This window comes from Macaca fascicularis, chromosome 6, assembly GCF_037993035.2.
Source record: "Macaca fascicularis isolate 582-1 chromosome 6, T2T-MFA8v1.1".
Classification (NCBI taxonomy): domain Eukaryota; kingdom Metazoa; phylum Chordata; class Mammalia; order Primates; family Cercopithecidae; genus Macaca; species Macaca fascicularis.
Window position 1 is genome coordinate 74,989,355 of NC_088380.1, and position 13,947 is coordinate 75,003,301.

At 44.4% G+C, this 13,947-nt stretch overlaps 1 protein-coding gene across 17 annotated transcripts in view; it reads right to left on the bottom strand.

The window, feature by feature from the left end:
- Positions 1 to 13,373, bottom strand: part of CCDC125 (coiled-coil domain containing 125) — a 54,147-nt gene extending 40,774 nt beyond the window's left edge. For 7 of the 17 annotated variants that reach the window (XR_012413713.1, XR_012413712.1, XM_073993566.1 and 4 more), the window contains exons 1-2: positions 13,331 to 13,373; positions 100 to 444 (exon numbers count right to left, since the gene is read on the bottom strand). Coding sequence is in view for 12 of the 17 variants with exons in the window: in XM_073993566.1 (XP_073849667.1) it covers positions 100 to 403 (304 nt within the window). In the remaining 5 variants the exon portion in view is untranslated. Of the gene's footprint in view, positions 1 to 99; positions 445 to 13,215 lie in introns of all 17 variants that reach the window. The other 10 variants (XM_073993567.1, XM_073993565.1, XM_073993568.1 and 7 more) reach the window with 5 other exon arrangements.
- Between the last annotated feature and the right edge of the window lie 574 nt (positions 13,374 to 13,947).

Genomic DNA, 13,947 nt, shown 5'->3' on the forward strand with positions numbered 1-13,947 from the left:
CTAAAATCCAATATGGTTATTTATTTTAGATTTTGGAAGGGTTATACCTTTGATACTATTCACAGGAGAAAGAAAGGAGAGGAAATTCAGCATTCTTACCAGTGCTACTTTGTCGTCTGTAATTGGACATTCTGGACACTTGAGGGAATGTATCTTGCAGGCTCTTATGCTTGGAATACTGAAAACTCGCTTCACTTCTTTCTTCTCCCTTTCTCGGAAATGGAGGAGGGCTAAAGTTCCTTCCATCTGATCTTTTTCTAGACCTATGTGAAACTTCTACTTCATAAATCCCACCAGGTTTCCTTCCGAGGCCATACCCTAAATCACCTTCTGTCATGTCATCCTCTTCTGTTTCCCAGAGCTGCACGTCCGACTCACTTGATGACCTCGCCACCTTGCTCATGAGCCAAATGCCGTCTTTATCATAAGAAAAAAACGGGTTGTCTGTAGTTAAGAAGAAGAGTAGTTAGGAAACCGTCAGTAGATCCAGCAATCCCACTTCTGGGTATTTACCCAAAACTGATTTGAAATCAGTATGTCAAAGAGACGTCCGCATTCCCATGTTCACCGTAGCACTGTTTACAATAGCCAAAATATGGAACCAACCTAAGTGTCCATCAAAGAGGAATAGGTGAAGAAAATAGGTGTGGGGTGTGTGTGTGTGTGTGTGTGTGTGTGTGTATACAATGGAATACTAGTCAGCCTTGACAAAGAAGGAAATCCAGTCATTTGGGACACCATGGATGGAACTGGAAAACATTATGCAAGGTGTAACATGCCAGGCACAGAAAGACAAATACCACATGTTCTCCCTTATGTATAAAATAAAAAACAATCAGCCAGGCGTGGTGGCTCACGCCTGTAATCCCAGCACTTTGGGAGGCCAAGGTGGGCGGATCCTGAGGGCAGAAGATCGAGACCATCATGGCTAACATGGTGAAACCCCGCCTCTACTAAAATACAAAAAAATTAGCCAGGCATGGTGGCGGGTGCCTTTAGTCCCAGGTACTCAGGAGGCTGAGGCAGAAGAATGGCGTGAACCCAGGGGGCGGAGCTGGCAGTGAGCCAAGATTGCACCACTGCACTCCAGTCTGGGCGAGAGCGACACTCCATCTCAAAATAATAATAATAATAATAAAATAAAATAAAAAACAAACTCAAAGGAGAAGAAAAATGGTGGTTACCAGAGGCTGGGGGATGGGAGGAATGGGGAGATGATGGTCAAAGGGCACAAAGTCCTAGTTAGACAGAAAGAATAAGGTTTTTTCCTTTGCAATACATTTCACAGCACGGTGAATATAACAAAAATGTATTGTACATTTCAAAATTGCTCATAGAATAAATTTCAAATATTCTCACCACAAAAATGATTAAGTATTTGAGATGACGGATATGTTAATCAACTTGATTTAATTATTCCACATTGATTCATAATCATAACATCACTTTGTACCCCATAAATATAGACAGCTATAATCTGTCAATTTACAATTAAAAAAACAAAAAACCTAACAAAATGAAAAAAACCCATCAGTAAAGTCATGTGTCACTTAATGATGGGAATACATTCTGAGAAATGTGTTGTTAGGCAATTTTGTCATTGTGTGAACATCATAGCGCATACATATACAAACCTAGATAGTACAGCCTACTATACCCCTGGGCTACATGGCTTAGCCTATAGTTCCTAGTCTACAAACATGTATAGCATGTTATAGCACTGAATAGGAAATGTTGTATAGCATGTTATAGCACTGTAGGAAATCGTTACACATGGGTCAATATTTGTGTATGTAAACATACCTAAACATAGAAAAGGAACAGTAAAAATACAATAGTATCTTATGGGACTACCACTCTCTATGTGGTCTGTCACTGACTGAAACATAATTTGGTGCATAACTGTATAATAAAGCTGAATTTTTCAGGGAAAAAAGTTTCTTCCTGTATTATACAGGCATGAATATCCCAGGAATGCACTCATACATAAATGACCTTGCAATCTAATTATAAATATTTAATATTTCAGAACTCTTTTCTTTTTTAGACGGAGCTTCGCTCTTGTTGCCCAGGCTGGAGTGCAGCGGTGCAATCTTGACTCACCACAACCTCCGCCTCCCGGGTTCAAGTGATTATCCTGCCTCAACCTCCCAAGTATCTCGAATTACAGCCATGCGCCACCATGCCCGGCTAATTTTCTATTTTTTTTTTAGTAGAGATGGGGTTTCTTCATGTTGGTCAGGCTGGTCTTGAACTCCTGACCTCAGGTGATCCACCTGCCTCGGCCTCCCAAAGTGCTGGGATTACAGGCACTCCACCGCGCCCAGCCAGGTTTTGTTTTTTCATTTGTTTGTTTGAGAGACGGGGTCTAGCCATGTTGCCCAGGCTGGTCTCCAACTCGTGGGCTCAAGTGATTCTCCCAACTCGGCCTCCGGAGTAGCTGGGATGACAGGAGTGAGGTACCACGTGGGGGTGGGGAGCAGATATACTCCATACTCAATAAATACTTGTTTAGTAACCGAATAAAGGAAGAGAGGAATAAAGAAACAAACTGAAATACAATCATCCCAAGGAATCCAAGGGGAACTGGTTCCAGGACCCCTGTGTATTTCCTTGGATCTTCAAATTCTTAGCCAGGCATGGTGGCTCACACTTGTAATATCAAGGCTTTGGGAGGCTGAGGCTAGAAGATTGCTTGAGCTGAGGACTTTGAGACCAGCCTGGGCAACACAGTGAGAACCTGTCTCTACAAAAAAAAAAAAAAACTTTTTTTTTTTTTTTTTTTTTTGAGACAGAGTCTTGCTCTGTCACCCAGGCTGGAGTGCTGTGGTGCAATCTCGGCTCACTGCAACCTCCACCTCCTGGATTCAAGCAATTCTCCTGGCTCAACCTCCTGAGTAGCTGGGATTACAGGCGCGTGCCACCACACCCAGTTAATTTTTGTATTTTTAGTAGAGAGGGGGTTTCACCATGTTAGTCAGGCTGGTCTCAAACTCCTGACATCATGATACACCTGCCTCGGCCTCCCAAAGTGCTGGGATTACAGGCGTGAGCCACAGCACCCGGCCCAAAATTTTTTTTAAAAATTAGCTGGTGGCACATGCCTACTCAGGAGGCTGAGGTGGGAGAATTGCTTGGGTCTGGGAGGTGAAGGCTGCAGTGAGCCATAACTGTGCCTCTACACTCCAGCTTGAGCTACAGAGCAACACTGTACCGCAAAAACTTTTTGTTAATTTGTTAATAAAAATGTATCATATTTACATATTATCTAGGCACATCCTCCTGGGTACTTTATATATATTTTCAATTGTCTCTAAATTACTTATAATATCTAATACAATGCCTATACATCACTTCATTCCCGTGGATTTAACCTCGTATTCTGAGTGCTGCAAATTCATCTTTGTTTTTGGAGCACTGTGGATTTTTTTTTCCAAATATTTTCAATCCTGGTTGCTTGAATCAACCAATGTGGAACCCACGGAGCTCCTATCCTACCTCGGGCCACCCAGACCAGGTTTGGTTAGATTGTACTTGCTTTTAGGGCAGAAAAACAAAACTGGCACGCTAGCAGGACTCCACAGCAGACACAGAGGACTTATGCCTGCTTTCTTCCCTGCAGAAAACTTCTCCTGGCAAAAATGCCTACAGATCAACTAGTATCACTCAACCCTCCCCACATGGAGACCACCCCAGTCACCCACCTGGTGACAGTGAAGCAGTTGGGAGAAGCAGAAATGCTCAACCTTGTGCCTCCAGTACAGAGTGCAGTTATGAGGGACTTTCACCACCAGGCATTTCAAAACAGCTGCTTTGCTATAGCTATTTAGAAATATTTCATCCTTCTCTCAAGGCTCATTAAAAAAAAAGTGGGGTGTGGGGGTATAAATACATCTAACATTTTTCTCTAAATATCCTGCTGTTTAAGTAGCTGCTTGCCAAAACTTCCAAAGACATTTAATCTCAGTCTTCCATTTGTTGTGGAGATCTCTATTCTTCCACTATTAAAACCTTATATAGATACCAAACAAATCTGACCATGTATTAAGGAATTTCAGTTATTTTTAGGGTCAAAATGCCATACATTTTCAATGTTAAAAACAAAGACCCTTAAAATATTTGAACAGATATGTCATAAAAGAAGATATACGGAGGGAAAGATGCTCAGCATCATTAGTCATCAGGCAATTATAACTTAAACCACAGTGAGATCCTACCTCACAGCACTGACAATTCCAAGTGCTGCTGAGGATGTGGAGTAACTGAAACTCTCATACATTGGTGATGTGAGTAAAACATGGTACAACCACTGTGGAAAACAATTTGACAGCTTCTTATAAACATGTGACCTGGCAACTGCATTCTTCAGGATTTACTCAAGAGAAATAGAACCCTGTATCCATACTAAGATGTGTGCAGGAATATTCATACATCACTCAATTTGTCAAAAACTGGAAATAACTCAAGTGTCCATCTGCAGTAAAACAAAGAAACTGTGGTCTGTCCATACAACAGAATATATTTGTCAGTAAAGAACAATGGGCCAGGCGCGGTGGCTCAAGCCTGTAATCCCAGCACTTTGGGAGGCCGAGACGGGCGGATCATGAGGTCAGGAGATCGAGACCATCCTGGCTAACACGGTGAAATCCCGTCTCTACTAAAAAATACAAAAAACTAGCCGGGTGAGGTGGCAGTGCCTGTAGTCCCAGCTACTCGGGAGGCTGAGGCAGGAGAATGGCGGGAACCTGGGAGGCTGAGCTTGCAGTGAGCTGAGATCCGGCCACTGCACTCCAGCCTGGGTGACAGATCGAGACTCCGTCTCCAAAAAAAAAAAAAGAACAATGCATTTCCGATATATGCAATGACTTTCCCAGACATTATGCTAACAAAAAAAGCACATACTAGGCCAGATGTAGTGGCTCCCACCTGTAATCCCAGCATTTCAGGAGGCTGAGGTAAGGATCACTTGAGGCCAGGAGTTGGAAACCAGCCTGGGCAACATAGCGAGATCCCCATCACTATTTAAAACAATAAATAAATAAACAACAGCACATACTGTATGAAATACTGGCAAAACTAACGTACAATGATGGTAAACAAATTAATGGTTGCTTGGCATGGGAGAAATGACCACAAAGGGCATGAGGGAAGTTTTCTGAGGTAATGGAAAACTTCTATATCTTCACTAGAGTGGCCACTTATTAAAACTCATTAGGCTGGGTGTGGTGGTTCACGCCTGCAATCTCAGCAGTTTGGGAGGCCAAGGTGGGCAGATCACCTGAGGTCAGGAGTTCAAGACCTGCTGGTCAACATGGTGAAACCCCATCTCTACTAAAAAATACAAAAAATTAGCCAGGTGTGGTGGTGCACGCCTGTAGTCCCAGCTATTTGGGAGGCTGAGGCAGGCGAATGGCTTGAACCCAGCAAGCGGGGTTGCAGTGAGTCAAGATTATGCCACTGCACTCCAGCCTAGGCAACAGAGTGAGACCCTGCCTCAAAAAAAAAAAAAAAAAAAAAAAAAAGATGTAATAATACCTAGTACTTGTTGCCTGCTTTCCATGTGCTGGACAGTTTTAAGTGCCTTAGATTATTACATTTATTCTTTACAAACACTCTGCAAGACGATACCATTATTAAGTATGAAAACTAAACTGAAGCAGACAGAGACTAACACAGCCAACCAGAAGTGGAGATGGATTTTTTTTTTAAGAGACAGGGTCTCAGGCTGGGCACGGTGGCTCACGTCTGTAATTCCAGCACTTTTGGAAGGTCGAGGTGGGTGGATCACAAGGTCAAGAGTTCAAGACCAGCCTGACCAATGTAGTGAAACATCGTCTCTACTAAAAAGACAAAAATTAGTCGGGTGTGGTGGTGGGCGCCTGTAATCCCAGCTACTCAGGAGGCTGAGGCAGGAGAATCACTTGAAACCAGAAGGCGGAGGTTGCGGTAAGCCAAGATTGTGCCACTGCAATCCAACCTGGGTGAAAAAGCAAAACTCTGTCTCAAAAAAAAAAAAAAAAAAAAAGGGACAGCATCTCACTCTGTTGCTTGTTGCTTAGGCTGAAGTGCAGTAATGCATCCACAGCTCACTGTAGCCTCGACCTCTTAGGCTCAAGTGATTCTCCCACCTCAGTCTCCAAAGTAGCTGGGACAACAGATGTGTACCACCTTGCCAGGCTAATTTTTAATTCTTTTTGTAGAAACAGGGTCTCGGGCCAGCCGGTCTTGAACTTCTGACCTCAAGGGATCCTTCCACCTCAGCCTCCCTAAATCCTGGGATTACAGGCATGAGCTACCACCCCTGGCCCAGAGACAGATTTTTAATCCAGATGTCTGATGTCAGAGCCAACACTTTTAGCCACTGTTTTCTATTACTTGGAGAATTTCAACGAAATTAACACCAGAGTATACCAAGTTTTTATTATTTATGACTTCAAATAGAACTTAAAGTAAAAGTCTAAAATACCTAGTTTGAGCAACATCTAACAGACATTCTGGAGCCATTTTTTTCAAGATTTTTATAAAATCATCTTGGTTCTTTTACAAGATTATTTCCTTAAAAAGGAGATTTATCTATTTTGTCAAGGTAGATAAGAAGATGTTTATTGAATCAAAGAATAATCCCTTGGGAGGCTGTGTTTTACCTCTAGTGCAGTAGACTCCTGCTTATTAAGGGCAACCTCTGGCCTGCGTTAAGAAGGGTGTGGTTCAGGATTAGGCAGGCAGCAGAGAAGAAAATGAAATTGGTTAACACAAGGGGAAAAAGCTGTAAAAGGAAAGAGTAAGCAATTGTAGAGTTAGCTAAGAACATTTTTCAATCCACCACATAAGCTCAGGCATCATGGGTACATCTTCCTGCTATTCAGAGTTAAACATAATGAGGTTTTGTTGTTGTTGTTGTTGTTTTGTTTGTTTTTTATCCCTGCCCACTGTTTCTTAAACTTAACTTCAGGCTGGGAATGGTGGCTTATGCCTGTAATCCCTGCACTTTGTGAGGCCAAAGCAGGAGGACTGCTTGAGCCTAGTAGTTCAGACCAGCCTGGGCAACACAGTGAGACCTCATCTCTACAAAAAAAGGAAAAAAAAAGAAAATTGCTAGGCATGGTGGTGCACACCTGTAGTCCCAAGCTACACTGGAGCCTGAGGTGGGAAGTCAAGCCTGCAGTGAGCTGTGATCATGCCACTGCACTCTAGTCTGGTCAACAGAGCAAGACCCTATATCTAAAAACAAATAAAATAAAATGTAACTTCAGGGACTGCTGACTGTATATTCTCCCACTTTTTTTTTTTTCTTTTCCTTTTTCTTTTTTAGATGGAGTCTTGCTCTGTCGCCCAGGCTGGAGTGCAGTGGTGCCATCTCGGCTCAATGCAAGCTCCGCCTCCCGGGTTCACGCCATTCTCCTGCCTCAGCCTCCTGAGTAGCTGGGACTACAGGTGCCTGCCACCACGCCCGGCTAATTTTTTGTATTTTTAGTAGAGATGGGGTTTCACCGTATTAGCCAGGATGGTCTCGATCTCCTGACCTCGTGATCTGCCCGCCTTGGTCTCCCAAAGTGCTGGGATTACAGGCGTGAGCCACTGCGCCTGGCCTATTCTCCCACTGTTTATATGCTAATAGTAAGATAACATGAAATACCATACAAATTAAACTTCACTTTTGAAACACATTACTTCCACAAAAGTGAAAATATTTGAAGTTACTATTCAACCAGTTTAATGTATTCGGGGTTGATGACCAGGGAAGCAGCAGGATGTATTAATAGAGAAGAGGTCTGGGTTCAAATCTCACTTCACCACTTGCCGTTTTTTGATCTTGGGTAAGTCATTTAACTTCTTAGAGCCTGTTTTATTTCTTAACGGGGTTTAAGCATAACGGGGTTTATGGGGACACTTTTGGGTACCACTGATACATTTGAAATCAACTATGGTAGCCAGATCAATGTTTATTGAATTTGAATATTATTTTCTTCAACTGTCAATTTAGGGGACTAGATTTTTGGTTCTTCAGAGCTCTAAAATTGTTTCTGTATCAGTATTTTTCTTTTTTTTTCTTTTTTTTTTTTTTTTTTGAGACGGAGTCTCGCTCTGTCGCCCAGGCTGGAGTGCAGTGGCCGGATCTCAGCTCACTGCAAGCTCCGCCTCCCGGGTTCGGGCCATTCTCCTGTCTCAGCCTCCTGAGTAGCTGGGACTACAGGCGCCCGCCACCTCGCCCGGCTAGTTTTTTGTATTTTTTAGTAGAGACGGGGTTTCACCGTGTTAGCCAGGATGGTCTCGATCTCCTGACCTAGTGATCCGCCCGTCTCGGCCTCCCAAAGTGCTGGGATTACAGGCTTGAGCCACCGTGCCCGGCCTGTATCAGTATTTTTCAAAGTGTGCTCCATGACACATGTTCTCCAGACTATTAGGTTTTGCTAGGAATAAAAGGGTCCTTTTGGTTTTATTGAGGGCTTTTTTTTTTTGAGATGGAGTCTCACTGTATCACCCAGGCTGGAGTGCAATGGTGCAATCTCAGTTCACTGCAACCTCTGCCTCCCAGGTTGTAGCAATTCTCATGCCTCAGCCTCCCAGGTAACGGGGGATTATAGGCACCTACCACCATGCTCAGCTAATTTTTGTATTTTAGTAGAGACACGGTTTCACCACGTTAGCCAGGTTAGTCTTGAACTCGTGACCTCAGGCAATCCACTCACCTCTGCCTGCCAAAGTGCTGGGATTACAGGTGTGAGCCACCACGCCCAGACTTTTTTTGTTTTAATTTTTTAAATTAAAATGAGTCTGTATTTATGCCTGTTTTATGTTCAATCCATTCAGCGATTTACTCTATCATTTAATTTCTAATTGGACAAAATTAGAAAGTAATAAAATATGTTGAACAATAAAGAAATAGTTAAATCTTGGTTTAACAACTTTATAAAATACTATGTAATTAAACAAAATTAACTAAATAAGTATTAGAGTTATAGTATATTTAACATAGTTTAAGAATAATCTCCAGCCTGGGCCACGAGAGTGAAACTCCATCTCAAAAAATAAAAATAAAAAAATAAAATAAGAATAAAAATACTATGTAGTATAGACTATGCAGCAACATGATAAATGCTCACATATACAAGTGTAAAACATAAAAAGCAGAATTCAAAGTTGTCTGTACTAGGGACAAAGATTAGAAGAAAAACAAAAGATGAAAATAAATTAGTAGGATTAGAGTGTTTTTCCATATAACATTTTTACAATATTGTATTTCTTTAACAGTACCACGAAATCTAAGAATATCTACAGCTGATTCTGTACTGTACGGTAATCTTGAATAGATAAACACGGAGATTCCTTCATACTTTATACCTTTGACTTTTTTTTTTTTTTTGAGAGGGAGTCTCACTCTGTTGCCCAGGCTGGAGTGCAGTGGCGCCATCTTGGCTCACTGCCAGCTCCGCCTCCCGGGTTCACGCCATTCTCCTGCCTTAGCCTCCTGAATAGCTGGGACTACAGGTGCCCGCCACCTCACCCAGCTAATTTTTTGTATTTTTTAGCAGAGATGGGGTTTCACCGTGTTAGCCAGGATGGTCTTGATCTGACCTCATGATCCGTCCACCTCGGCCTCCCAAAGTGCTGGGATTACAGATGTGAGCCACCGTGCCCGGCCTACCTTTGACTTTTAAAAGACAACTTGAACCAATATATGCTGTCTAAAATAGACGCGTCAGCTTTTAGGATTAAAGTCTTTATTTTTATATGGACAGAGTCTCAGTCTGATGACCAGGCTAGAGTGCAGTGGCACAATCACAGCTCACTGCAGCCTCAACCCCTGGGCTCAAGTGATCCTCCCATCTCAGCCTCCCAAGTAGCTGGGATTATAGGCCTGTGCCACCACACCTGACTAATTTTTTTGTTCTTGCAGAGGCTAATTTTTGTATGTTTTGTAGAGACGAGGTCTCCTTATATTGCCCAGGCTGGTCTCGAACTCCTGGGCTCAAGTAATCCTTCTGCCTCAGCCTCCCAAAGTGCTGAGATTACAGGTGTGAGCCCCAATGCCCAGCCAGGATTAACGTCTTTTTTTTTTTTTTTTTGAGACTCAGTTTTGCTCTTATCACCCAGGATGGAGTGCAATGGCGTGATCACGGCTCACTGCAACCTCTGCCTCCTGGGTTCAAGCGATTCTCCCGCCTCAGCCTCCCGAGTAGCTGGGATTACAGGTACCTACCACCACACCCAGCTAATTTTCGTATTTTTAGTACAGATGGGATTTCACCATGTTGGCCAGGCTGGTCTCAAATTCCTGACCTCAGATGATCCACCTGCCTCGGCCTCCCAAAGTGCTGGGATTACAGGCGTGAGTCACCGAGCCCAGCTCAGATGTATTTTTTTCTATTCCAGTCCAGGCATACATGACTTGCCCCAAATACAATGGTAGTTAGCAGCACAGCCGGGACTAGAAACAGTATTTCTGGCTCTTTGTCCAGTCCTCTGACCACTTGGGAAAGGCTGTAGGATGAATAGATTACAGTCTGTTAACAGTCATCTCACTTTTCCACTAAAACAACTCTTTAAAAGATGACCAGTGACTTCCTCATAGATAAATCCAAGATCAAGTCTCATTCTTCAGCCTCCTCCACCTTTGCAGGAGCTATGACACTACTGACTCACTAAGTCCAGGTCCACCTGACTCCTGAAGCCCCAAGAAATAGAGATCTGATCCTCTTCCTTCCCTGACTGCCTCATATCTGTCCCCTCAGGCTCTTTTTCTTTCTTGTGTCCCTTTTGTAAATGAGCTTCCTTCTTTTGTAAAAGAGCTTCCTCTCTTACTACTGTTAAATACACATCTCCAACTGGATATCCCGCCAGCAATCTAAGAACATCTTGTTCAAAAACAAATTCATGGCCGGGCACCGTGGCTCACGCCTATAATCCCAGCACATTGGAGGCCGAGGCGGGCGGATCATGAGGTCAGGAGTTCGAGACCAGCCTGGCCAACATAGTGAAACCCCGTCTCTACTAAAAATACAAAAATTAGCCAGGCACGGTGGTGCGTACCTGTAGTCCCAGCTACTCGGGAGGCTGAGGCAGGAGAATCGCTTGAACCAAGAAGGCAGAGGTTGCAGTGAGCCAAGATCACACCACTGCACTCCAGCCTGGGCGACAGAGCAAGACTCCATCTAAAAACAAAATTCACTATCCTCTCAGCCCCCAATCCAGGTCTCCCTCTGAGTCCTCTATTTCTGCAAATGCCTCAACCATGCTCCAAAACACTCAGGAGCAAAACTTTGGAATTGTTTTTCCTCTTTGTTCTTCACATGCCTTCAGTTGCTAGGTCTTCTACACCCACAAAAACCTCCCCAAACCATGTCATTCTTCGCACATTAATTTCACTGCCCTGGTGGAACTTGTCTTTAATTCCCCAAGGCTAGCCTGATAATTCCCTAATTGGTCTACTTCAAGCCAACCTACATACTGCTGCCAAGTCAATAATATCCAAGCACAAACCGAATGACATCTCTCTCTTGTTGTAAAACGTTCCATGGCTCCCATGGCACGTATAATTAGAGTCAATGTCACCCTGTTTTCCTTTTTTAAAGAAATTTAGGCTGGGCACAGTGGCTCACGCCTGTCATTCGAGCACTTTGGGAGGCTGAGGAGGGCAGATCACCTGAGGTCAGGAGTTCGTGACCAGCCTGGCCAACATGGTAAAACCTCATCTCTACTAAAAATACAAAAATTAGCCAGGTATGGCGGCGGGTGCCTTTAATCCCAGCTACTTGGAAGGCTGAGGCAGGAGAATCGCTTGAACCTGGGAGGTTGAGGTTCAACGGTGACATTGGTGCTGAGATAGCACCATTGTCTGTCGCCCACACTGGAGTTCAATGGTGCAATCTCGGCTCGCTGCAACCTCCACCTCCCGGGTTCAAGCGATTCTCCCACCTCAGCCTCCTCAGTAGCTGAGATAACAGGCGCCCACCACCACGCCCGGCTAAATTTTGTATTTTTGTAGACACAGGTTTTCACCATGTTGGCCAGGCTGATTTTCAACTCCAGACCTCAGGAGATCTGCTGACTGGTCTCCCAAAGTGCTGGGATTACAGGCGTGAGCCACTGTGTCCAGTTGAAACTCCGTTTCAAAAACATAAAAATGAAAATAATGTATCCAACTGAAGTGTCACCCTGCGTTCTACAACAAAGCTCCAGTTTCATCTGGCAGTACTCCCTGGATGTACCCTGTGCCTCCACATAAGAGGAACTGCACTTGCTCCCAGGGCTCCTCCCTCAGCTCAGCTTGGTCACCTGCAAGCCTCTGTTGGTGCCATTCTTCACCCCAGAAATGCTGCCTCCTCTCAGACCCACCTCAGTTCAGGACAGCACTCCCTCCAGTAGCCTTCCTGACTCCTTTGGACCAGATGTGATTTCTTCCACATCTGAGTCGTCCCAGTTCTGGGAGGTTTTACTGAATCTTTTTAATAGTGCTTACTTCCTACCTGACCTAGACTGACTGTATATTCTCTCGTGCAGAGACTTTTTGTGTCTCGTTTGCTTATGCACAACAGGTGTTCCAAAGATATCTTATAGAATCGAAAGAGAAAACCGATTCCTGCCCAGAAACCTTTGGACAGAAGAATCTACACTCAGTAGCCTGACAACTCTGCCTTAGCAAACAAGTTGGTCAAACATGCCTAACTCCCTGACAAAGAGGAACTAACTTGAGCCCTCCCTGGTGAACAATGGCCTGCTGCACTTTGCTTTAGGATTTTGTTTCTTAACTTTTCATTTCAGAATAATTTTAGATGTACAGTAAGTTGCAAAGATAGTACTAAGAATTCCTGTACACCTTTTATCCAAATTCCTCTAATGTTAACATTTGTGTACAATTTGTCAAAATTAAGAAATTAACATGGGTACATGCTATTAACTAAACCACAGCCTTTATTATTTTTTCCACTAATGTTCTTTTTCTAAGTTGCAGGATCCAAACCAGGATACTGACGCTACAGTTTTATAAGGCTCAAAATTAACAGAAAAGAAAAAAAATAAAGGAGGTCGGGAGGGAGAGAGAGAGAAATAGGGTCTCTGAAATCTATTTCTTATTTTTTTCTTATCAGACGAGGCCACTAAATTGGCATTCGGGGAAAAGGAGCCAGTTGGGGCAGTTTGTCCACAACCTGCAGCGTTTCCACGAATATGCGCATCCCGCCCCCGCCCTGGATCCTCCCCACTCCCGGTTCCCACCTGCCAGGTCTGACCCCGGGTACCCTCTCAAAGTCCGTGGCGAGGACCGGAGCCCGACTCCGGCTCAGCGAGCAGCGCCCTCCTACCGCCCCGGCGCCCCCGTCTGCTAGCTCACCTGGCAAGGAGCCTCCTCTCTGTGCGCGCGCGCCGCTGCCGCCGCGCGCCCTCCGGGCCACGTGACCGCGTGGGCGCAGTCCCAGACAGGAAACGCAAGTGAGGTCGCCCCGGGCCATCGAGGCAGCTCGCGCTACTTTTTCTTGACCTCACTCGGTTCCTATGTGCAACCTGATGTTAGCTCTGTCCACCCTCAGCTCCAAAGTCAACTATGGGTAACCAATATACAAACGATGACATGAGATTTAGAAAAACAAGACGGGGCGTGTGTCAATACATGTAAAATTTGATGGTTCAAACATTGAGGCTCATACTGGCGCCGTGGTTCACACCTGTAATCCCAGCTTTTGGGAGGCCAAGGCAGGAGGATCGCTTGAGGCCAGGAATTCGAGACCAGCATGGCCAACATGATGACACCCCACTCTACCAAAAATTTAAAAAGTAGGGCAGGGCGCGGTGGCTTGCGCCTGTAATCCCAGCACTTTAGGAGGCCGAGGCGGGCGGTTCACGAGATCAGGAGATCGAGACCATCCTGGCTAACACAGTGAAACCCCATCTCTACTGAAAATACAAAAAATTAGCTGGGCATGGTGGAGGGCGCCTATAGTCCCAGCTACT